The sequence below is a fragment of the Callithrix jacchus genome, chromosome 4 (assembly GCF_049354715.1).
Source record: "Callithrix jacchus isolate 240 chromosome 4, calJac240_pri, whole genome shotgun sequence".
Lineage (NCBI taxonomy): Eukaryota > Metazoa > Chordata > Mammalia > Primates > Cebidae > Callithrix > Callithrix jacchus.
In genome coordinates, this window is record NC_133505.1 from 131,385,751 (window position 1) to 131,411,634 (window position 25,884).

A 25,884-nucleotide genomic window follows, 5' to 3' on the forward strand; every position below is an offset into this window, starting at 1 on the left:
ATGCTTGTTACCTAGATTTTCATTTCAAAGAAATGAAGTTATGAGTAAGATTTTTTTTAAGTTCATAATTAGAACAAATTGCTTTACAAATAATCTAATAAGCATTTAACACTGAAAAGAAGAAGAAAACTATTGATAAGTCTGTAGCATTTAGCCGTATATAGTAAGAACTTAATGTGGAGGAAGAGGTAAAGTTATAAGCAATACCAAGGGGATTTAACCAAACCCACAGGCTCTTTGCCTAGACACAGCTAGATCCGAGTGCCAATAACAAGCAACCCATGGGACTGTGTCACTCCATAAAAAGAGCATTTTCATGGGTCCTGGTGGTTAAAAGATCAAGATGTGTTAGTATATTCTCTAATTTTCCAGTACCTATGAAAATGCTCTAATTACTATGTGATTTGAGTTTGGACAAATCAAAATCTTTAATAAAGTCAAATAGGAGACATTGGTTTTTAATTCATACAATGAACTCTAAAAGTAAGTCCCATAAAAACAAAGCTCTTCATGACTCTATTAAATGAAGAAGTGGTTTTCACTGTCACCATTTTATTGCCAATAGCGACATATAATTCAAAGAGAAACATGCTGATTTGATGAGTTTTCTAAAATATTTTTTAAAAAGAAAACACATTCTGCTGATATAGCATCAGTGGTATTTATTTATTTATTTTTGAGATGGAGTCTTGCTCTGCCATCCAGGCTGGGCTGGAGTGCAGTGGCATGATCTCCGCTCACTGCAACCTCCACCTCCCAGGCTTAGGCACTTCTCCTGCCTCAGCTCCTGAGTAGCTGGGATTACAGGCATGCGCCGCCATGCCCGACTAATTTTTTTTCCATTTTTAGTAGAGATGGGGTTTTACCACAATGCCCAGGCTGGTCTCAAGCTCCTGACCTTGTGATCCACCTGCCTTGGCCTCCCAAAGTGCTGGGATTACAGGCGTAAGCCACCACACCCAGCCCAGGGCTATTTATGTTTAACTCTTTATGATGGGTACTGGTGCAGATACTACAGTGGTGGGTAGAGAGGGCAGGGGGTATGCATTCCCTCTCCTCCAGGATCTAAAAACAAAAGCGTTGGAAGACTATGTTGCATCGGTCCTGTTCCTTCAACTCTGCCTCTCCAAACATGGTCACTGCTGCTTCCTCTTTTGCCCAGGAATGACCTCTTTTTTATCCCTTGACAGTTCTTTTTGGAAGATAGCTACAATCTGCCAGAACGTGCTTTCTCTCTCACATCCAAATTAGGGACTTACAAGTTTCTTTTCACCAGAGGCGACTTTGTCTCCTAATAGTTCTGCGCTCATTAAATACCTATTAGTGTACCCTTTGACTTAAAAACGTTCCACTCACTTCCTCCAAAAGATCACTATCTGTCACCTAATGAAAAACAACTTCATTAGGCTCATCGCGGCAGTTCCTTCTTTTCTCGCGCTTTCACTTCCTGATTGAAGACTGCAGCTATTCCTAATGTTTTCTTCCCCACACTAAATATTACTATATGGGGTCGGTCATCAGACAGATCAATGCTTGTCTGAAAGGTTGTGAATAATCTTCATCACTGTTTTGAGGACATACCTTTAAGGATTCCTCCAAACTAGATCAATTTGCAAAAAGAAAAAATAGTTTTCTACTTATTCAGAAATTATATTTGTTTCTTTTGACTAGTCCTCATAATTTGACTAAATAAATATTGTACTAATATGAAGAAATACAAAATACTCAATCTGAAAAAAATAGATCAAATGACTTTGCTGTGCTCCTTTACAAGCACACAGACCTTTTTGTAATGTTTCAGAAAAGACGATGTGATGTGTGTGATGTCATATTCAATGCATTTTGATGATACTCCCTACTTACAGGTGTCCACCTCATCACTTCTCTGTAACATATTCTCTTAATTATATTCAGTATGCCCTGGTTTCTGTTTCAGATCTGAGTTTTCCTTACTTAAAAAGAGCTCATGCAACAAGCCACAGAATCACCCTAATGTTTTTTCCCTCAGAGCATTTTTTGATGGTCTGTGGGAGTCCAATTTTTAGAATCTTAGATTCTGGGCTAATGAAACATAAACTAGAAGTTGATTGGCACAAATGCAAATGTTAGTCCACTAGCGAATGGTTATAAGTCTTTTTCTGTACTGAAAATGATTTGTTTTAGAGTGCCTGGCAATTAATAAATCTTACACGTAAATGTAGGTCAAAGAAAAACAGAGTAATACATTTATTTACAAGATAGGCGAACATCATTTGAATCAGGAATCCACACTGGAGTCAAGATCCAGTCCGATGAGCCATGTTGGTGCCCTGAGTCTGGCTGTAAACTGCCTGACTTTGAAAAGCCACTCCCCAGTGAGGTCTGGTTTTGTTGCCTTTGTCTGATGTCTAAAGCGTCTCTGTTTTGTTTCAGCTGGCAGGTTTCATCTACGCCTGTTATGTTGTGAAATGTATAACTGAAGAAGAGGACAGCTGTAAGTATTAAAGCTCTATTCTGTTTCTTTCAAGTTCAAAGCATCTTCTTTACTGCCTCCTACCTAGCATTCCTATTCCTCAGACAAGATCCCACAACACAGCATTAGAATGGGGAATAAGCATTTTGTGTCCATTAGACTGAAGTGTTTTTCATAAAACTATCCAGCAAATTGAAGAGTGGAGAAGTACACCCATTTTGAAAACATAATTTCTTTCTTTTCATCGAAGGCCTTTTAAAAATCCTTTCCTCTTATAAACAATTCTAGTAGGAAATAGAGAGGAGAGATTAGAGATGGAAATGACTTTTAAGATGTGGTTGACTTGACTGTTCTCTTTTTATGAACCGTTTACTAGGTGTTGATAACTAACCAGTTTTACTCAAGACTACAAATCCCCAAAAAATCAACAATTTGTAATAATTTCTAAGCTTGTCATAAAAACTGACTTCAGATTAATTCAGAAAATCTGTCTTTGGGAAATCAAATGTCCATCTGCCCTTTTTATTCCTACTATTTTGTACAAATGGCTAGAATTCTATTTATGTCAAAGTCTCAGCATTGAGACATACTGCTTGATCCAGAGTTTAGATAACAGTACCCTCTTACAAGCCTCCAAGTGGCTCCATTCTCTGCTCTCTCAGACATGGAGGGGAGAGGGTTTTATTCTATTCTTATCCCTAAGGATCTAAAATAGGAGAACTGGGAAAAGTACTTATATTCTCTGTGGGTATGATCACAGATAATTGCCCATGCAGTTATATTTACTCTGAGGAAAAATCAGAATTGGGAATAATTTTTCTTGGTCTCAAAAAATATTTATAATATTGGGTTTTTGAAATAGTCATTAAAAAGGAAGGTGAGAATATGATATGAGGGAAACATCCAAAGATAAATATATGTTTCTTCTCCCCTTTCCAATTATGCTGGAAAGGAAGAGGCAGTGTCAAGTGATTAATTTATAAGAGGCACTTTTAGATCATACTGATACATGTTATAAAATCAGAAATATACAGTATACAAATAATTTATTTCATATATAAAAGGAAATAATGATCCTTTCACTGAATAAGCATTTGTAAAATATTCCTCAATGTTTCAAGCACTGTGTCAGCCTTTGGAGATTTTAGGATGAGTCATAGATCATATTTTACCTCTAGGAAATTGCCAGCTAGTAGGGTAAGACAAACGTGAGGAAATGAGCATGAAACTCTGTAGTGCATGCTGTGGGTAAGGAGAAGAAAGAGACCCGGAGAAGGTTCATAGAGAACACTCTTGAGCTGGATCTTGAAAGATGAATCCATCAGGATGAAAAAGCACTGAAGCATATCACAGCCAGATTAATGTGACTGAATTGTTTCCTATGCTACAGGCAGGCAGCTGGAGAAGACTGGAAAAACAAGTATGGATGAGATAGTAGAAAAGTGGGCATGACAGATCAAGGAGTCTGGATTTCCTATAATACAATCATGGGTCAAAGGGCAGGTGGTTTTTAAAAAGAGAATAGCATATTAAAAAACATACTTTAGGAAAAATACATTAGCATCACTATAAAGAAAGGACTCAAGAGGGAGAAGATTAGGGAAAAGAGAACTAATTAAGACCCCATGAAAATGAGACATGAGATAACGTGAATCTGGACAAGGACTGTATTGGAGATGGAGTGGACAAATGTGACATGAGACCTGCCAAAATGACATGATTAGTGGGTGATGGTGGATACTGTGATAAGGGAAAAGGAGAAGACTGTTAGATTCCTGGGTGCCTGATGCAAGTGAATGGGTAGATGGAATTGCCACTTGTAAAGAAAAATGGGAATAAAATGTATTCAAATATTAGGAAAGGCAAAATTATATGGATGTTAAAATGTATGGACCACCGAAACTATGTAAGTTCATTCAGATATTACCATTCAGTGTCTGTGTGCCAAATCCCTGGTGAAGGGGAAGTCCCCAGTTAATTTTCATATGGAAGCTGGGCTTTCTCTGGGCTATGTTGTTGGATTTCATTTCACAACTATACCAGTGCGTTTTTATCTTCAGACAACATGCGTTTTCCCTTCAGACATACCATGTCTCCTACATGCATCATCAGTATTTCAGCAGAATAGCACCTCTCAAAGGAGATCTCAGAAATGCTAGTTCCACAAGACATACTGCTCAAAAATAAAAACGATTTCAAAGCCAAGTAAGTTTGACACTGAAAATTTAGAATGCACACTTACACATGAACATTTCTGAGAGTACTGCCAGAAAGAAGTATGTCCATTTTTTTTCCTAACCCACAGTTTTGTTTTAACCATATTACCTCAAGGCCAGATACAGATCAAAGAGAAAAACCAGAAAGAGTTCCACAGCTTGATAATACCCTCAGTTCCCCTGGGAGAATACCACATCCCCCACGGGGGAAGCGGCAGGGTCAGTCACAAGGCAGAGAGAGAGCGGAACCTTTAGTCTGAGTCCTACAGGAAGAAATGGATGAGGCGGGGTAGGTGGGCTTATTAGGATAGATTTGCTGTGTTGCAAAGTGGTGCCGCATGAAATTCATGTTCACGGTGACTGTTAACACAGAGGTTTAGGGCTATCTACAGTCTCCACGTGTTTCTTGGGGTGAGCCAGGACTTACTCGGAAACAGCTAGTGGTCATTTTGTAGATGTTAAAGCATCAATTTACAGAAATTAAAAGTATGGTTAATACAAGCCTCCAAAGATATTTGAACACAGGAATCCTGTTTTTCATCCCCACCCCCAAAAAAAGCCTTAATATTCTGGAGAATTATTCTAAGGGAATTCTTCCCTAGATCAAGTTTTGGCCAAAGCAATGTAAATTCAAGGAGTTTCAAAGTCACCAATATCTGTTGGAAGATCAACTTATCTCTCAAGCATCTAATAAGCTTTTGTCCTCAAAAGACTCCACAAAATAACATGTATGTCCATCTGTGTATCCTGACCACAATACCACATCTGCCTTCATTAATCTAAAGCATAAACAGACTTCTCAAAGACAGGTTTTATCATGTTAGTTTTACTACTCAGTGAGCAAAAGATGAACTCTTTATTTAAATCCAAAGAGACTGACGCTTGCCTCAGAATCTTTTTTATTTTTGAGCAGTATGTCTTGTGGAACTAGCATTTCTGAGATCTCCTTTGAGAGGTACTATTCTGCTGAAATACCGATAATGCATGTAGGAGACATGGTATGTCAGTAAGTATTTTCTGAAGATAAAAACGCACTGGTATCATTGTGAAATGAAATCCAACAACATAGCACAGAGAAAATCCAGCTTCCATGTGAAAATTAACTGGGGACTTTGCCTTCATCAGGGAAGTGCCAGTCTATTTGGATTTAAATAAAGAGGATTTAAATCCTCAGTAAACAAGTGGGAGGAGATGCTCATTTGGGCTGGTTCTTTGTCCAGTAGCCTTTGGTGCCTTTCAGTTAGGTTCATTTACTTGTAGTCATTTACACATAGACTGACAGTTATGTGTATGTTTTGGTTACAAGGCTTTGGGTTGATATTCTCCATGTGTGATCACTTGCCTGATACTCATCCTCAGACACTGCCTGGACATATGACTTTCAATCCATAGAGTAAAAAAGTTTTGACATTTCTGTATAATTTTGGAAATTATATTATAAAAAAATCATCTTGATCCTTAAAAAGTTTGGTAATATACATGTAAACACTGAGAGGGTCTCTGTGTGCCTATTTTTACCTGCTTTGGATTTGCAATGAGGTATCATTATTTGTAGTGAAGCATAGTGACAGGAGTAGGTGCCCTCTACCTGCTTACCAAATTGGTTAAGTTTCCATTACTAAGAGCCTTGTGAAGAACAGAGGACAGTTTTGGTTCTGTAGCTTGTGCTTAGAATGGCTGTGGAGATAAGGGCCCAATTATAGCAACCGGACGAAATATTCTTGAAATCAATATGAAGCTAATCAGTTATGTGCTCAGTCCTGATGTATCAGCCTCACAGCAACAAGTGTATCCAGGGAACTTCAGAGGAAAAAGGCAAAAACCTCCAGGAAGCAATGGAGAGCGTTTGAGCTCAATGTGCAGAGTCAAGCCTAGACTCAACGAAATAGCATAAATCATCACTGAAAAAGAAAGTTAGGCTCATGAACATCAAATGCCTGAGAACTTTTTCCCCTTATTCATCCTTTCAAGTAGTATCTCATTACTTTTCTAGAGCCTAGTTTGATTGATATTTATAGAGATACCGTTTTAGTCCCCTTGGGGTACTATAACAAAATATTATAGGTAGGTAGCTTTTAGATGACAGAAATTTATTTCTCACAGTTTTGGGGGCTGGAGAGTCCAAGATCAAGACAACAGCAGATCTGACTTCTAGTGGGGGCTGGTTTCCTTGCTCATAGGTGGTACCTTCTTGCTGTAGCCTAAAGGGGCAAGGCAGCTCTCAGGGGCCTCTTTTAGAAGGTCACTAATTCCATTTCTGAGAGTTCCACTCTCATAACATAACTACCTTCTACAGACCCCACCTCCTAACACCATTACATTGATAATTATGTTTCAAAATATGAATTGGGGAGGGACACTAATTTAGATTATAGCAGACACTTTATGGCAAGGGTTTGGGGGTTTTTTCCCATTGAAAAAATCTGGACCTTGGAGTTCACATCTCTGACCCTTTAGTTATCTAAGCCGGAGCCACAGCCTGGCAGGCCAGCTGGTTGTACAGACTCACAGGGCGCCATTGCCATCTGCTGTGCCTACCAGGTGATGACAGCAACCCTCTTAGCAGAGATCCCAAATTAGATATGGACACTTCTTCCCCCAAGAATGAGTTGGCTAGGGATGCTATAAAAACATACCACAGACATAGTGGCTTAAACAACAGGAATTTGCTTCCCAAAATCTAGGAGTTAGAAACCTCAGGTTTGGTTTATCCTGAGGCCTCTGTCCTTGGCTTGTAGGTGGCACTTTCTTGCTGTGTCCTCAGGATCTTTTGTATGTGTGCTTCTTCCTCTTCTCATGAAGACACCAGCTCTGTTGGATTAGGGCCCTGTCCTTATGACCCCATTTAACCTTCATTACTTCTTCAAAGGGCCAATCTCCAAATATAGTCAGATGTATTAGGAGTGAGGCCTTCAACATATGAATTTGAGGGGGATCATAATTCAGTCCACATCCAAATACACACCCGTGCACACACACTCCACGTGTGTCCTGGACACTTGAAAATATCTGTGGGGCACAAATTGAGGCTAAATGCAGCTCATTGGCCCATCAGATGCCTGTGGATTAGAGGCTTTGGGGCTGTGTGACCGCCAGGCCAGCTGCATACTCACGGCCAGCAGGCAGGAATTCCTACTCAGCATCCCTTGCTGTGGGGTGATCTGCCTCTAGATGAGTAGCTTCTCACCAGGAAAAAAGCTGAGCCTCTGCTCTAGAGGATGTGCTTTGACCCTGGAACCCTATTGAGTGGGGCCACCTTCACAACAGACTTATATATTTGTTCATGAAAAGGCAGTGATACATCTTAGGAGAAAAGGCTTTCTCCAGGAAAGCAGGCATCTTGCTGTGCTGTCTTTGTGGCAGGGCCCTTCGCTGTCTCATCTGTCACCAGCCATGCAGAGTTTTCCCTATGGGCCTCCGGTCTTCTAGCCCTCTACTTGTTCTCTTTTACAATATTCTGTGAAACAAAGAAAACTTTCAGAGATTTTTGGTCGGGTGTGCCTTTCATTATAAATGTAGCTCTTATGTCTCACTTCATCCTCAGGTTTTCCTCACTGCAGTCAGTTGTCCACTCACAGTGACAGAACCAGAAATTTTCCTCTGTTCTTTATTAGCATTGTTAGACGTGGCAATTAAAAGGAAGCCATGCAACCATGGAAAGTATTGCTTTCCGTGGTAGCAAAAAAAAAAAAACAACAACGCAAACACACACGCAACATCATCATCTGACTTCTCAATTTTTATTATGTATTCTTGTAAATCATTGGCTTAATATTTAAACTAAAACTAAATGTTGGTTCTCTAGCAAATGGCTTCATTTTACTAAGTAGTCATTCTCTTTGCTAAAAGAGATTCAGTGTATTTGCAAATGTTAAATGTTGAAATCATCTGTAGAGAGGCATGGAATATCATTTAATAAAATAATATCTTAAAGGACTTATTTTGAAAGCAATGCTGAGAAATGAATTTAAGACGCTTAAACTTGGAGTTAGACACATGCACGTTTAAACCAATAAAACACAAATGCATGGAAACCTGTCCTGAGTTCCTCAAAATCAACTGGCCTTGGGATAAAAGTCACAATCGATTTATTGAATCGTTAATTTCAAAAGAAAACCACAGGAAATTATTCACTTCTCTAGGGCTAATAATTTTCTGTTATTTTGGTTTGATTTTCTTCTAAAGCCTGCTGGCCTACACTTCTGTGTATTGAATTCAATTTCGTATGTTTTTATCATTTCTCCAGTTTGTCAGGATCATTTCATTTGAATGCAGTTCTTTGAGCACAATCACATACTCTCACCCATTGGGAAAGGTAGACATGGGAGCAGGGAGAACTATTTCCCCTCCAAAAAATGTTTGTTTCTTCCTGTCTATAAAGAAATGTATACTATGCAGAAACTATAGACAATACAGATAAACAAAAAAGGAAAATTAAAATAACCCCATAATTCTGAGTTCTGATTCTCAGTTCAAATTTTGGTATATTATGTGTCTGTCTGGCTTCCTTCCTTCCTTCCTTCCTTCCTTCCTTCCTTCCTTCCTCCCTCCCTCCCTCCATCACTTCCTTCCTCCCTTCCTTCCTTTGTCCTTTCATCTTCCTTCCTTCCTGCCTCCCTCCCTCCCTTCCTCCATTCCTCCCCTCCTTCCTTCCTTCCTTCTTTTCTCTCTTTCATCCTCCCCTCCTTCCTTCCTTCCTTTTTTCCTCTCTTTCATCCTCCCCTCTTTCCTTCCTTTCTTCTTATCTATCTATCATCTATCTATCTACCTACCTACCTACCTATTATATAACTGTCATTCCTCCCATATGTTAGGGCCATATTCATTCTGTTTGGTGCTCAGAACTTTGTTTCACATTTATAAATCACTCTTCAAACATAACCTACATGGGACAATTAGAAGTTCAGAAAAGGTGCCAAGTTCTTGGGTACCAAGTTGACAGGGAGAGTTGTGAGAAGAATATGTTTATTTTACTTATCTAGTATCAAACTGAAGCAATCAAATAAAATGTAGCATATTCTTCGTATCTTAACTAACTTATCTTCCTTTTTTTTAATTTTTTATTGGATTTTAGGTTTTGGGGTACATGAGCAGAGCATGCAAGACAGTTGTGTAGGAACACACATGGCAGTGTGCTTTGCTTTCCTTCTCGCCTTCACCCACATTTGGCATTTCTCCCCAGGCTATCCCTCCCCACCTCCCCCTCCCACTGGCCCTCCCCTTTTCCCCCCAGTAGACCCCAGTGTTTAGTACTCCCCTTTCTGTGTCCATGTGTTCTCATTTTTCATCACCCGACTATGAGTGAGAATATGCGGTGTTTCATTTTCTGTTCTTGTGTCAGTTTGCTGAGGATGATGTTCTCCAGATTCATCCATGTCCCTACAAACGACACAAACTCATCATTTCTGATTGCTGCATAATATTCCATGGTGTATATGTGCTACATTTTTTCAATCCAGTCTATTACCAATGGGCATTTTGGTTGATTCCAGGTCTTTGCTATTGTAAACAGTGCTGCAATGAACATTCGTGTACATGTGTCCTTATAGTAGAAAGATTTATAGTCTTTTGGATATATACCCAGTAATGGGATTGCTGGGTCAAATGGAATTTCTATTTCTAAGGCCTTGAGGAATCGCCACACTGTCTTCCACAATGGTTGAACTAATTTACACTCCCACCAACAGTGTAAAAGTGTTCCTTTTTCTCCACATCCTCTCCAGCATCTGTTGTCTCCAGATTTTTTAATGATCGCCATTCTAACTGGCATGAGATGGTATCTCAATGTGGTTTTGATTTGCATCTCTCTGATGACCAGTGATGATGAGCATTTTTTCATATGATTGTTGGCCTCATATATGTCTTCTTTCGTAAAGTGTCTGTTCATATCCTTTGCCCACTTTTGAATGGGCTTGTTTGCTTTTTTCCTGTAAATCCGTTTGAGTTCTTTGTAAATTTTGGATATCAGCCCTTTGTCAGATGGGTAAACTGCAAAAATTTTTTCCCATTCTGTTGGTTGCCGATCCACTCTAGTGACTGTTTCTTTTGCCGTGCAGAAGCTGTGGAGTTTCATTAGGTCCCATTTGTCTATTTTGGCTTTTGTTGCCAATGCTTTTGGTGTTTTGGTCATGAAGTCCTTGCCTACTCCTATGTCCTGGATAGTTTTGCCTAGATTTCCTTCTAGGGTTTTTATGGTGCCAGGTCTTATGTTTAAGTCTTTAATCCATCTGGAGTTAATTTTAGTGTAAGGTGTCAGGAAGGAGTCCAGTTTCTGCTTTCTGCACATGGCTAGCCAGTTTTCCCAACACCATTTGTTAAACAGGGAATCCTTTCCCCGTTGCTTGTTTTTGTCAGGTTTATCAAAGATTGTATAGTTGTAGATATGTTGTGTTGCCTCTGATGCCTCTGTTTTGTTCCATTGGTCTATATCTCTGTTTTGGTACCAGTACCATGCTGTTTTGATTACTGTAGCCTTGTAGTATAGTTTGAAATCCGGTAGTGTGATGCCCCCCGCTGTGTTCTTTTTGCTTAGAATTGACTTGGCTATGTGGGCTCTCTTTTGGTTCCATATGAAGTTCATGGTGGTTTTTTCCAGTTCTGTGAAGAAAGTCAATGGTAGCTTGATGGGGATAGCGTTGATTCTGTAAATTACTTTGGGCAGTATAGCCATTTTCATGAATTAATTCTTCCTAACCATGAACATGGAATGTTTCTCCATCTGTTTGTGTCCTCTCTGATTTCGTTGAGCAGTGGTTTGTAGTTATCCTTGAAGAGGTCTCTTACGTTCCTTGTGAGTTGTATTCCAAGGTATTTTATTCTTTTTGTAGCAATTGTGAATGGCAGTTCATTCTTGATTTGGCTCTCATTAAGTCTGTTATTGGTATAGACGAATGCTTGTGATTTTTGCACATTGATTTTATATCCTGAGACTTTGCTGAAGTTGCTTATCAGTTTCAGGAGTTTTTGGGCTGAGGCGATGGGGTCTTCTAGGTATACTATCATGTCGTCTGCAAATAGAGACAATTTGGCTTCCACCTTTCCTATTTGAATACCCTTTATTTCTTTTTCTTGCCTGATTGCTCTGGCTAGAACTTCCAGAACTATCTTGAATAGGAGTGGTGAAAGAGGGCATCCTTGTCTAGTGCCAGATTTCAAAGGCAATGCTTCCAGTTTTTGCCCATTCAGTATGATATTGGCTGTTGGTTTGTCATAAATAGCTTTTATTACTTTGAGATACGTTCCATCGATACCGAGTTTATTGAGGGTTTTTAGCATAAAGGGCTGTTGAATTTTGTCAAATGCCTTCTCTGCGTCAATTGAGATAATCATGTGGTTTTTGTTTTTGGTTCTGTTTATGTGGTGAATTACGTTTATAGACTTGCATATGTTGAACCAGCCTTGCATCCCCGGGATGAATCCTACTTGATCATGGTGAATAAGTTTTTTGATTTGCTGTTGCATTCGGCTTGCCAATATTTTATTGAAGATTTTTGCATCTATGTTCATCGTGGATATTGGCCTGAAGTTTTCTTTTCTTGTTGGGTCTCTGCCGGGTTTTGGTATCAGGATGATGTTGGTCTCATAAAATGATTTGGGAAGTATTCCCTCTTTTTGGATTGTTTGAAATAGTTTTAGAAGGAATGGTACCAGCTCCTCTCTGTGTGTCTGGTAGAATTCGGCTGTGAACCCGTCTGGACCTGGGCTTTTTTTGTGTGGTAGGCTCTTAATTGTTGCCTCAACTTCAGACCTTGTTATTGGTCTATTCATAGTTTCAGCTTCCTCCTGGTTTAGGCTTGGGAGGACACAGGAGTCCAGGAATTTATCCATTTCTTCCAGGTTTACTAGTTTATGTGCATAGAGTTGTTTGTAATATTCTCTGATGATGGTTTGAATTTCTGTGGAATCTGTGGTGATTTCCTCTTTATCATTTTTTATTGCATCTATTTGGTTGTTCTCTCTTTTATTTTTAATCAATCTGGCTAGTGGTCTGTCTATTTTGTTGATCTTTTCAAAAAACCAGCTCTTGGATTTATTGATTTTTTGAAGGGTTTTTGTGTCTCAATCTCCTTCAGTTCAGCTCCGATCTTAGTTATTTCTTGTCTTCTGCTGGGTTTTGAGTTTTTTTGATCTTGCTCCTCTAGCTCTTTCAATTTTGACGATAGGGTGTCAATTTTGGATCTCTCCATTCTCCTCATATGGGCACTTATTGCTATATACTTTCCTTTAGAGACTGCTTTAAATGTGTCCCAGAGGTTCTGGCATGTTGTGTCTTCATTCTTACTGGTTTCGAAGAACTTCTTTATTTCTAACTTCATTTCATTGTTTACCCAGTCAACATTCAAGAGCCAGTTGTTCAGTTTCCATGAAGCTGTGCGGTTCTGGGTTGGTTTCTGTATTCTGAGTTCTAACTTGATTGCACTATGGTCTGAGAGGCTGTTTGTTATGATTTCAGTTGTTTTGCATTTGTTGAGCAGTGCTTTACTTCCAATTATGTGGTCAATTTTTGAGTAGGTGTGATGTGGTGCTGAGAAGAATGTATATTCTGTGGATTTGGGGTGGAGAGTTCTGTAAATGTCTATCAGGTTTGCTTGCTCCATGTCTGAGTTCAAGCCCTGGATATCCTTGTTGATTTTCTGTCTGGTTGATCTGTCTAATGTTGACAGTGGAGTGTTAAAGTCTCCCACTATTATTGTGTGGGAGTCTAAATCTCTTTGTAAGTCATTAAGAACTTGCCTTATGTACCTGGGTGCTCCTGCATTGGGTCCATATATGTTTAGGATCATTAGCTCTTCTTGTTTTATTGATCCTTTTACCATTATGTAATGGCCTTCTTTGTCTCTTTTGATCTTTGTTGCTTTAAAGTCTATTTTATCAGAGATGAGAATTGCAACTCCTGCTTTTTTTGGCTCTCCATTTGCTTGGTAAATCTTCCTCCATCCCTTTATTTTGAGCCTTTGTGTATCCTTGCATGTGAGATGGGTTTCCTGGATACAGCACACTGATGGGTTTTGGATTTTTATCCAATTTGCCAGTCTGTGTCTTTTGATTGGTGCATTTAGTCCATTTACATTTAGGGTTAATATTGTTATGTGTGAACTTGATACTGCCATTTTGATGCTAAGTGGCTGTTTTGCCTGGTAGTTTTTGTAGATTCTTCATTATGTTGATGCTCTTTAGCATTTAGTGTGATTTTGGAATGGCTGGTACTGGTTGTTCCTTTCTATGTGTAGTGCCTCTTTCAGGAGCTCTTGTAAAGCAGGCCTGGTGGTGAAAAAATCTCTGAGTACTTGCTTGTTCGCAAAGGATTTTATTTTTCCTTCACTTCCGAAGCTCAGTTTGGCTGGATATGAAATTCTGGGTTGAAAGTTCTTTTCTTTAAGGATGTTGAATATTGGCCCCCACTCTCTTCTGGCTTGTAGAGTTTCTGCTGAGAGATCTGCTGTGAGTCTGATGGGCTTCCCTTTGTGGGTAACTCGACCTTTCTCTCTGGCTGTCCTTAGTATTTTCTCCTTTATTTCAACCTTGTTGAATCTGACGATTATGTGCCTTGGGGTTGCTCTTCTTGCAGAATATCTTTGTGGTGTTCTCTGTATTTCCTGCATTTGAGTGTTGGCCTGTCTTGCTAGGTGGGGGAAGTTTTCCTGGATGATGTCCTGAAGAGTATTTTCCAGCTTGGATTCATTCTCTTCGTCCCCTTCTGGTACACCTATCAAACGTAGGTTAGGTCTCTTCACATAGTCCCACATTTCTTGGAGACTTTGTTCATTCCTTTTTGCGCTTTTTTCTCTAATCTTGGTTTCTCATTTAATTTCATTGAGTTGGTCTTCGACTTCAGATATTCTTTCTTCTGCTTGGTCAATTCGGCTATTGAAACTTGTGCAGGCTTCGTGAAGTTCTTGTATTGTGTTTTTCAGCTCCTTTAATTCATTCATATTCCTCTCTAAGTTATCCTTTCTTGTTATCATTTCCTCATATCTTTTTTTAAGTTCCTTAGTTTCTTTGCATTGATTTAATACATGTTCTTTTAGCTCACAAAAGTTTCTCATTATCCACCTTCTGAAGTCTAATTCCGTCATTTCGTCACAGTCATTCTCCATCCAGCTTTGTTCCCTTGCTGGTGAGGAGTTTTGGTCCTTTCTAGGAGGTGAGGTGTTCTGGTTTAGGGTGTTTTCCTCCTTTTTTTGCTGGTTTCTTCCCATCTTTGTGGGTTTATCCGCTTGTCGTCTGCGTAGTTGATGACTTTTCGATTGAGTCTCTGAGTGGACACCCAGATTGTTGATGATGAAGTATTTCTTTTACTTGGTTTTCCTTCTACCAGTCTAGTTCCTTCGCTGTATGACTGCTGAGGTCCACTCCAGGCCCTGCTTGTCTGGGGTGCACCTCTAGCAGCTGTGGCACAGTGAGGGATGCTACCCGTTTCTTTTTCTGCTATCTTTGTCCCAGGATGATGCCTGCCAAATGTCAGTGTTTTGGATATAGAGGGGTCAGGGAGCTGCTTGAGGACAGTCTGTACTTTTTAGGAGCGCAATTGCTGAGCTGTGAGCTCTGTTGTTCATTCAGCGCTGTTAGGCTGCTATGTTTGATTCTGCTGCAACAGAGCTCATTAAAAAAATTCTTTTTTTCTCAAATGCTCTGTGTTGCGGGGTTTGGGCTTTATTTTTCAATGTCCATTGAGGTGTCCTGCCCAGCTAGGAGGCAGACTAGCCACTGTTTGGCTGCCGAGTCTCCACCCTGCTGTTGTGTGATTTGCCCTGTTCCTGCAGGCTCTGCTGTGGTCTCCGCCACGCCCTGCAGCGGAGTCTCTTCATTGTAGCGTGTTGCCTCGGCAACCGCAGGCTGCGTCAGCAGCGGGCATGTATCTCAGTAGGGACGGGTTTCCTCAGCAACGGCTGGCTGCGTCAGCAGTGGGCGTGTATCTCAGTTGGGGCGGGTTGCCTTGGTAGTGGTGGACGCCCCTCCCCCACAAAGCGTCTCGGACCGTCTGCTCGGGAGAGTTTGAAATCACCTTTTTGTTCATCCCACTGGGTACCCCAGACGCACTGTCCCTGCAATCCCCTGGGCTGACCTACTCTCCAAGTCTCGTTCAGTCTCAAGTCCAGCCCTCTCAAGTCTCAGGTTGCCGGTTCAACAGGGCACCCGGACAAGCGCGCCCTGTGGGGATTGCTGGGTAGGGCCGGCCACCGCCGCCCCGGCTGCCGGCTTCGCCAGGCAGACCTACTGCTGGCGTCCTGTGTCTTTTTTATACTTGGGAGTTTCCCCGTTCTGTGGGCAACAAAGATCAGTCTGGAAATGCAGCTCAGACTCACCTCTTTGTGGATTCAACGAGAGCTCCAATCCTGGGTTGTTCTCACAGCGCCATCTTGAGTTCCCCCCCCACTTATCTTCTTTTTATAACATTTGTCTTAGGAATTTGATGGTGACTGAATGAAAAACTTTTGTCCAATCTGCCAGTTTCCCACTAAATGCAAATTTGTTACTTCTTTCCTCTTCTCTGAACAGGATCGCAAAGCCCGAAGGCCTGGGCTTTGCATGCCACTAATCTCTCGCTATGCCTACAGAATCCTAGTGGGGCTGAGGTGAAAAAAGGTGTCATCTTTCACTTTTGCTTTCCATTCCCCCCACCCAAAGCACAGAAGTTCTGCATTTATGTAATTTTATATGCATTCTGTTCTGCTTGTGATTTGTTTTGAACTATGAGTCGTACAGCGTTTAAAATGATGGAAACCTGCCTACTGCTCTATTTCAGCACTTTAATTTTATAGGCTCATAAAGATTAAATGACTTGCCTAAAGTCACTGAGCTCACTCGTTAACTTCCAACATTCAAATGTAGACAGTGACTCACTGAGGATGGAAGAATATTTGGAGAAGTCATTAGGATCCACGCCTGCCTTGTTCCCTGCTATATCCTTATCATCTACTGTATCCCCAACCTAGAAGAGGACTCAGGAAGTATTTGCAAAATAAATGAGTGAATCAGTTGGATTTCCACAAACGTTTCCTGACCTATGTGGAAACTGCTAAGGAAACGTGACATCTCCTTAGACTTCAACGTATTCTACATAAATGAATAATTTGAATAAAACACCTGTCATTTTCTAAACAAGAAGAAAAAATATGTGCTGCCATATTACAAAACTAAGTGATTAACACCTGAGACAGAGGTGCCATATGAATTTTCCTGCCATCAATCATATTCAGTTTCCTGTTAGTGACAACAGCATTCTCCAACAGTGATACATGTAATAATTTTCACATTGTCTCCCCAGATTGCTAAGCACTGGTTTGCTTTTCAGTCTACTGTTAAATTGCTCCCTCTTGTGATCATCTAAGAGAAGACACATAAACTGTATTTTTAAATTTGGATAATCAGGTCAAAACTGAGTGATTCTTCAACAATCACTTCTTATTTTCTCTCTTTTCTCATTATATCTCCTCCATTATATTATATTGCTTTTTGCACACACACACACACACACACACACACACACACACTTATCATCTTTAAATAAATATGATATTTCCAAGTCAATAAGATGAGGAGAAAGAAACTGTTGCATTATCTTTCCTCTGTTAGTGAAAAACAATCAGAACTTTGTTTCTAAAAAGCAATATAAAGGTAACAATATTCAGATAAGCAAAGGAGGGCCTTTAACTGGGGTGTAACAAAAGAGGTATTTTTTATGCAAAGAATATTTCTGACAGAGTGAACTGAAGTTACCCAGCAGATGAAGAATACTAAGGTTGTTTTAACAGCCTTAATAGAAAAGAAAGTATGTGACTTGAAGGAGGAAAAAGTAGTGACATTTGCAGAAATGGCTGAACAAGAACCTTTGATTTTGCTAACTCTGCTTCTTCCCGTGGTTCAGACCCCCACAGCCCATCTACAGTGGGTATCCTGGACTAGCTTCCTCACCATCTCTCTACCCGCTCATGGATAATGACATGACAAAGGAAGGATCCAAGTCACAGAAAACTGGGGTGATTTTTGCAGCAGAATGTTGACATACACTTTTACAAAATAAAATCACTGGAATTCTTTAGTCCCATCTCCCAAGAACAATAGCAAGGCAAAGAGCTGGCACAGGAAAATGAGGTCTCTTTAAAAGACCTCCAAATCAGAGACATGCTGAGAAGATGACAGTCACAGTTAGCTTGATGAATGATGTTGGCTGGTGCCCACTTCCTTACGTCCAGTTGTGCTTTAGTTTTGGAAGTGGCATCTCATAGAAACAGAAGGCTGGGCTCAGAGATCTCCTTCTTAACAGGAGGAGGACTAAGAAACACTGGATCTCTAAGGATGGCTACCAGGTATGTGCAACAAAAACATCTGAGCAAAGAGCCTTACATCTAGCTACTGAAAGAGTGCCTTGGAAATGAGGGAGCTGGAGGCAACCCCTCAATTCTGTGTGACATATAAATGAGGCTGCTCTGGCAGAAGATACTCTGGGAGGCCTCCGCTATGATTTGGTTGGCATTGTGTGGCAGGGAGCGAAAGAGAAACAAACCTAAAGCTCATAGGAGGTGTGGATTGTTTAAATAATAGAAAGTAATTAGACTGAAGACAAAAATCAGTGATGGCATTTTATAATTATGATTAATTTAAAGTTTAATTTCCTTTGGTGCTAAAATCTTATTTAAAACATTTACCGGGAAAGGAAATTAGGATGTTACTATCAAGAGGCATAGAGTGCTTCTGGGAATCCATGCCTATTATCACTTGAAAATGAGGTTAGGGCCGAATTGGGAATTTCAGTTCATTTTTGTGTATAATAAATGGTGACCAGACCTCAGAGTGAGCAGGGTTGGCAGGGGCGGACAGTGTAACACTGGCATTTGTTCGTTTGTTTGTATAGGATTAACTGCAAATATTTTCAACAAGAGAGTAGTTTATACATTAACAATCCTAATACAAAATGGAAATTGGATATGGATTGCTGTCTTTGTAACTAATAAAACTAATGTAAAAGAATTCCCAAGAGTGTCACTGCAAAGGGAAGCATGCGGTCACACATCCATACACCTTCACACTGGATTAAATGGCACAGGGGACAGCATTTCTGTTGGCTCCAAACCTGTCAACCTAACTCTGTCTCCAAGGCCCCAACTTTTTCATCATTCTGTTTTCCCACTCATGCCACAGTTTCCGATTGCCATTTTCAGCAGTCAATCTTTTTGGAAACTCACTTAGTAGAGTCAACGCGTAAGAGTAACAACCAAATGCAAATAACTCCTTTGCACTAATTTTTCCATTCATTGTGCCTTTGTGGATTTGCTCATTTTAAATATTATATTGCTAGCATTCATATGTTAACTAATCCCAGAAATATGCAACTGTGTGTAATCATAAAGTTATAAACAATATTAGTGTTCACCTACTTTCATTCCCTAATTTTGCAGTCGAGGAAATGGACACCCAAATTGACTTGCTCAGAGTTAAACAATCATTTAGAGGCAGAACTGGGAGCAGAGCATAGATGTCCAAATTCTAAGTATACTTTCCATGTCATTTCACTATGATACCTGAGACACATTCTTTTAACAAATATTTATTGAGCAACCACTGGATGGTAGGCTGTGTTGTTATTAGGGATAAAGCAGGGAACCAAACAGATACCATCTTTGCCTTATGGCACCTACAATCCAATACACAAATTACAAGAGAAACAGAAATTACAATAAAGCGTGATGAAAGTTCAGACAAGGAAAGGGGATAAGGGTACCATGGGAATGATTCCAAGAGGATCTCATGCAGTTTTGAAGATAAGGAAATTCTTCCCTGAAGACATGACAATTCAGCTGAAACCTAAGGGATACATCAGAGGACTATGTAGAACTTAACAAAAATAGGCATGCCTTTTTTAAAAGGCTCTACTTTTCGTGTACCTATTGACCAAAGGTCCACCATAATTTACACCGGAATGATTGTAAGTGCTTTTAATGAACTCGATATAACAAATCTAGTTTCAGCTTTCCCAAATACCAATAAAAATGTCAGAGTAAACATGGGATGTTGTCTTTCCTGAAATTGCTACTGTTATTCTAAGAAGATGATTAATTTAGGTCCAGTAGTTTTGTGATTTTCATTTCTGGAGGCTGTAAAATGATACAAAGATTATGTTAGCAAATATTACAAGGCAAAGAATATTTCTCTAATAGGTGGTTACAGAACGCATGTTTTATTTTTTATTTGCCTAAATATGCATATGTTAATGTACCCACAACCCTGATTTAAAATCCTGCATTTAAATGGGCTGTGGGTTCTAAATATATTCTGAATATCAGCTGAGAAGACATACCCAATCATGTCAACGAGCTCACCTATAGCTTATAATAGCTGCTCCTTCCAATTTCATCTGAAAGACATGTCATATATAATTGAAAGTAATTCTAACAGAGGAGAACAAAACAAAGACTGGAAAATCTAATCCATCCAAATGGCATGCCACAAAGTGGGCCCAGGCACATTTACGGTGAAGTTGGCCTAGTTATTTCATCATAATCTTCATTACAGACTTCTCTACATTTATTAAAAGCATCAAAAGGTATCAGATACATAATTTTCTGACTCAAGCTTTACAGTTTCTCCACCCTGTTAGTTCTCATCTCCCTCATTACCACTTCCTTCATCTGCCACCTTCATTCCCTTCATCATGGATCACCTTCATTATTGGTGGAAAGAGGCTTCTCTAAGATCCCCAGTTCTGAAATTTTCTGGCTGATTGTAAACATCTATCTATTTTTTTCCCTTGTTCCCCTGCTTCCCTCTTGGAAAAAGTTTTCTTCACCCTTATTTGGGAGCTTCCCTCCACTAGAACCTTGTGTTTTTCTCATGCTTTGGGTCTTCCTACTCATTAGCTATCTCCATGATTAGCAAAGCGGTGTTCTCGTTAGCACCCTTGGTTTCCTTCCTTGCTTGCACTTCCTTTATGCTTGGATTTTTGACATCTGTGTCTGAGGATGCACAGGTTCAATTTCTCCACTTCTAATCTTGCGTGGTTGCTCATTGCTGGAGAAAGTAACCAAACCCAACAGCAAATGTGTGCTTGCTACACTCAGCTGGGTGTTGTCTCCTGCTCAACCATGCTTTTATTCTTCTGCATTTGACAAAGTGGCACCCTAGCGACAGGATCTGTTCTACACCTTTCTGGGATCCTTAAACCAAATACTGAAACCTGAGAAAGTCAAATCTATCACAACAGAAACGTCTTTGATTTTCCCTCAAGAGTCTCAGCAAATCTCTGTACTGGCAAGTATTCTTTGGTCTTCCTGCAACCCTGTCCAAATCTGAGAAGAACAGGTAAGTTTCTCCTCTACAAAGTAATCCATCCCCCAAACTTTGGCTTGTCATTCTGCCTGATCCAGGACACTGAGCTCTTGGTGTTTTCATTCTTGACTATTCATTGGACAGTTCCTTTTGCCCACATATGTGGCAAAGCCTCATAGATCACAGACAAGGCCAGCCCCAAATTCTCTGTGTTCTTTCTGAAAAGATACAAGGCCATTTCCAAAAGGATTCAAAATATGGAAATTCAGTTTTATGTTTTAAAAAATATAAATTAACTTATTTTTTTCTACATTATGTCACACCGGCTATTCCTCTTGCTTGTCAAATCACAGTTAACCAACTAAGTGGGCATTTGAAGGCTCTGCATAGACCTTCCTCGGGTCTCCTCAGCTTCTGTGGATGTCCTATACACTTTTGTCACTCTGTACAAAATTGTAGTAAACTCGAATACAAAGTTCCCTCTGTTGAGCCTTACCACCATCTATTCTCCTAGCCTTGGAAATGCTAATTATCTCAGTAAAGGGCCAACGTGTTCATTATAAAGCATAATTCCAATTATTCCTTTGGTATAAATCTTTTTTGAAAAGAGTTAAGACCCCAAACCTACTCATAGTGTATTTTTAATATACATGCTTCTATGGATTACACACATATGACACCTGATTCTCTCAATAACCCTACGAAGCTGAAGTTGCTTTATTATCTTCACTTTACAGAGGAAGGAATAAGGCTCAGAGCAATTGTGACCTGATTATGGGTTCAATGCTGGTAAGATAAGATGTAAAGGCACAACCTGAGCACAGATCTTCTGACTTCAAAGCCCCCAGTCTTTATTGCTACTAAATAGATTCTACAATGATATATCAAGTAGTGGCATTATATTATTAAAAGATCCTGGTCTGAGCAGAAAACCAACATGTGTTTCTTAAAATCTCACCTAAGATACCACCCTCACTGAGAATTAGCAGATACAAACAAGAACTACACAAAAGAGTTTATCAAGTGGAACTTGTGTTTCATTTTTTTATTAGGCCCTTAGAACCAAAAGCTTAAAGTGGTTTTTCAACTAATGATATACTTTATTTACTGTGATGCTCTTATAGTTATTGCTTTTCACTTTCAATTTTTAGCATGTGTGAATGTGTTACCAAGCTTAAAATATTAAAGATCTGTTTCTGATATAGGTAAGACGGAAAGTGAAAAATAAAATCCTAAAACCCTGAGAAAACATATTTGATGAAGCATCTGCAGTGATTTAGTGAATAAGTCTCATTACATTCCATTTGTGCATTGCCTGCTAGAAGCCTTCTGTGGTATAACACTCTAGTGACCTTTCAGGCAACAACGGCCTAAACTACCTCTTCCTGTAAAGGACTGTATTTTCCTTATCAGGAAAAAGAAAACAGATTTCGAGTTTATCCAGGGATTTTAGCCCAAACTGAACACCTCAAGCTCACCATAGTCAGTTTGAGTTCATGTCACCAAGTAGATCTTACTGAAAGAAAGGTGGTTCTTTGCAATTTGGCATATGGTTCACTATGTTTTAAGTTCCTTTTGTATAAGTGGAGCTAAGTACTCTTGGAATTCATACCAATGGAATTAAGGGAAAGATGCTCTATTTTCATAGACCCTATTAGTTTCCTTTAATATTTAGAAAAACTCATCTAAAGACATCAAATACTTTAGTGTCTCTCTATGAGTTATTCTAAATATTTAGGCTTAGCTTTTTATGAACTACCTTTTAAAATTTCCCTTCATGTTTTTTTACAGCTCTGTCTCCAAAAGGGAGTATGTTGACTAGTGGCTTTGTCAGTAACAACCAACGGACAATTTTATATTACAATACCTTATTGCCATCATATATTTAATAAAGCAGTTTCAAGTTTGCTGAACTCAGTGTTCGTGATTAAAAGGTTTAAATAAAAGAAAGGCTCACCATATTGTTGCAAGAGGTAAGCCTTTCTTTTATTTAAACCTTTTAATCAAGGGTGAATATTTATTCAAAAATCATTTTTTTAATTTTTAATTTTTTTTAAGACATGGGGTTTCACCATGTTGTCCAGGCTGGTCTCGAACTCCTGACTTCAGGTGATCCTTCTGCCTTGGTCTCCCAAAGTGCTGGGATTACAGGCGTGAGCCACCATGCCCGGCCCCTCAAAAAAGCATTTTTATCTTACTCAGTAATTTCTAAGTTCCACTATTATTAATGTTATTAAATCACAGTTATTATTTTTTTTAAAGGAGAGAAGGAGAGGAAAAAACAGGGAGAGAGAACAGGAATATTGCTTCATTCTAAAAATGGGTATTAATAATGGCTGATCAACATTTTGTGTATTTAAAGTGGACAATGTATATTTTGTGTATTTAAAATGGAGAGCTCTATAAATATTTATTGAGTTTACTTGTTCTGGATCTGAGTTCAAGTCCTGGATATCTTTATTAATTTTCTATCTCGTTGAGTCTAAATCTCGTTAGGAGTCTTATGTATCTGGGTGTTAAGTTCTCTTATTGTTGCATTGATCCTTTTACCACTGTATCTTTGTTGCTTTGAAATCTATTTTATCCAATGTGAGCAAAGCAATGTGGATGCATTTTATCCAATGTGAGCATCACAGTTATTAAATTGATATGGCACTTAACTAGTTTAAAATAATTGCACCTACAATCATTACAGTATATCTACTAACTCACCCAGAGGTCAATAGATGTAAACATACCCATACTGCAGATAAAATGAAGGCAAAAAGAAAATGCTGAACACTTGTGATTAAGAAGTACAATTTTTTTTCACCTTCTGTCCAGTTGCGGGCCTCTGTTTAGGGTCCTGTAAACTTACCAGAAAGAAAACAATGTTCTTCCTACCAGGTGTCAAGATTTGTAACACTTGATAGCATTCATCATATTTGAACATGGGGGAAAGTTTTTGAACATGAGGGAAAGGAAGGAAAAGAAAAAGGTTCAAATGTCTACTCCTTTTGATGCTAATGCACATCCTAACCTCTTTCTTTTCACTCCTCTTGGCCAAAGAGGACGCAGTGGTGGTTTCTTCCTACAGGTATCCAAAAAGTTTCTCTTGTATATCTCACAGTACCCAGGTAACAACTCTGTAGATTGTCTATAAAAAGTCTTCTCTTTATTATCATCCGAGGTCTTAGCAGTCAGCCAAATTTCACTTGGAAGTTTTACTAGCATCTTCCATGCTCCAATCAATTGCGTTATTTTCCTTTACAGCCTAAAGTGTCTAAGAGTTTATTTGGTGAATACCTATTGAGTATCTTCCATGAGCCAGACACTGTTCTGGATTCTGAGGCTACTGTAGTAAACAGAAGAAAACAGTAAATCTCATGTAGCTTGTATTAGAGTAGTGGAGAAAATCAACAAATAAACAAGTAGATTTATACATCAGGTAGAGAAAGGTTGCAATGAAATAAAATAAAGCTGAGTGAGGAGAAAGAAATTCATCTCTAACATCCCAGCAAGTACCCAATTTTCCTTGCACTAATTAGAGTTACATTTCCCTTTTCCCAAGCATCTCTTCACCTAGATGTACCACTTATAACTTAAATACTACATTTCCAAAAGAATGCCAAACACCAACTTCGTTTTGACACTTTTTTCTTTAAAAGCAGCAATATGCCCTTGGCAAACAAATTTCTGAGAATCAGCTTTGAACCTTTTCATAGGCCCTATTAATTTCCTTTAATATTTAGAAAAACTCACTGAAAGACATCAAACACTTTAGTGTCTTTCAGTGAGTTCTCCCATGTTCAAAAACTTGCCTTGAACTATGTTTTTTATCTTTGTCCATTTATCTCAAATTCATTGACATCTTTCCTTTTTCCTTCTCCTAATTCTAATTTAGGCTTTTGGTAATTCCTGTTTGTCTTTCACATTTCCTGTTGAGCATTGAAGTAACACAGACAATATGCCAAGTTGTTAGAATGAAAACATCTCTCACGACTTTAAAAAACATCATTGTTATCAGAGTCAGACAAGATGGGGATGAGAATATAAATAATTTTCAGAAGAAAGGGCTGCTTAAATGCTTATTTGGTGTTCTGCATAAATTATCAGACACAAAGCACATAAACTAAACCTTGAAGGATGCTGCCTTCTTAAAGATGCATTACAAAAAAAATATACCACATTGGCAGCTATCACTGGCAAATTCGGCAAAGGTAGTTTCTGCATAAGTCATTGTTCATATCCAAATATTTATACAGTATTAGACCAAAGAAGAATCTAATACTGTAGATTCTTACAGTATTAGATGGGAAGAAGATAAAGAGCAAATTTTCTAGAAAGAACAGAGTAAAAGATGCTGGAGAACAAATAACAAAAGGAGGAATCTACAATCAACAGAGAACTCAAAGCAAAAACTCAAAATTTTGTTAAATTAATAATTTAGGGAAAAAATGTGATTTGATGCTTTTGATCACTGTTGATAACATTCCAGAAATGTACTAGAAGGCTTAAGTCAAAGGCATAAATCTCTTTTTCAATATACTTACAATTGAAATAGAATACCTGATTTCTTCTCATCCTCAGCTATTGGGTGGCCTCAGATAAAATTCTTTAAATCTGTATTTATTCATAAAATTCAGATAATTGTTCCTACCAACCTCATAGTAATTTTGTGAAGATAAATGATATCACTTGAAAGGGCTGAATGAATATTAAATATTTTGCAATTATTGGGAATTAAGTTTTTTTTAAGGATGTAAGGAGATTCTTGATTGATAGAAGTAACTGTTTTCTAAATAATGCAGAGATGAGCTATTCCCATAACATCTAGCTGCCATCAGAACCATCTGGACAAAGATCTGTCAAATGTTTTATGACTCTTATTGCTCAGAAAGTTTTAGAATATGCTGTAGTCTCTTTAGAACCTGAATAAATATCAATATATAAAAGAAATTGAAAACAGAA

The 25,884-nt window shown here is 38.9% G+C and overlaps 1 protein-coding gene across 13 annotated transcripts in view; it reads left to right on the forward strand.

Annotated features, from left to right (window-relative positions):
* Nucleotides 1-25,884, forward strand: part of NKAIN2 (sodium/potassium transporting ATPase interacting 2) — a 1,060,472-nt gene that overhangs the window by 1,016,677 nt on the left and 17,911 nt on the right. For all 13 annotated transcript variants that reach the window (XR_004742410.3, XR_004742419.3, XR_004742412.3 and 10 more), the window contains one exon: nt 2,413-2,473. Coding sequence is in view for 6 of the 13 variants with exons in the window: in XM_035297728.3 (XP_035153619.2) it covers nt 2,413-2,473 (61 nt within the window). In the remaining 7 variants the exon portion in view is untranslated. The remainder of the gene's footprint in view (nt 1-2,412; nt 2,474-25,884) is intronic.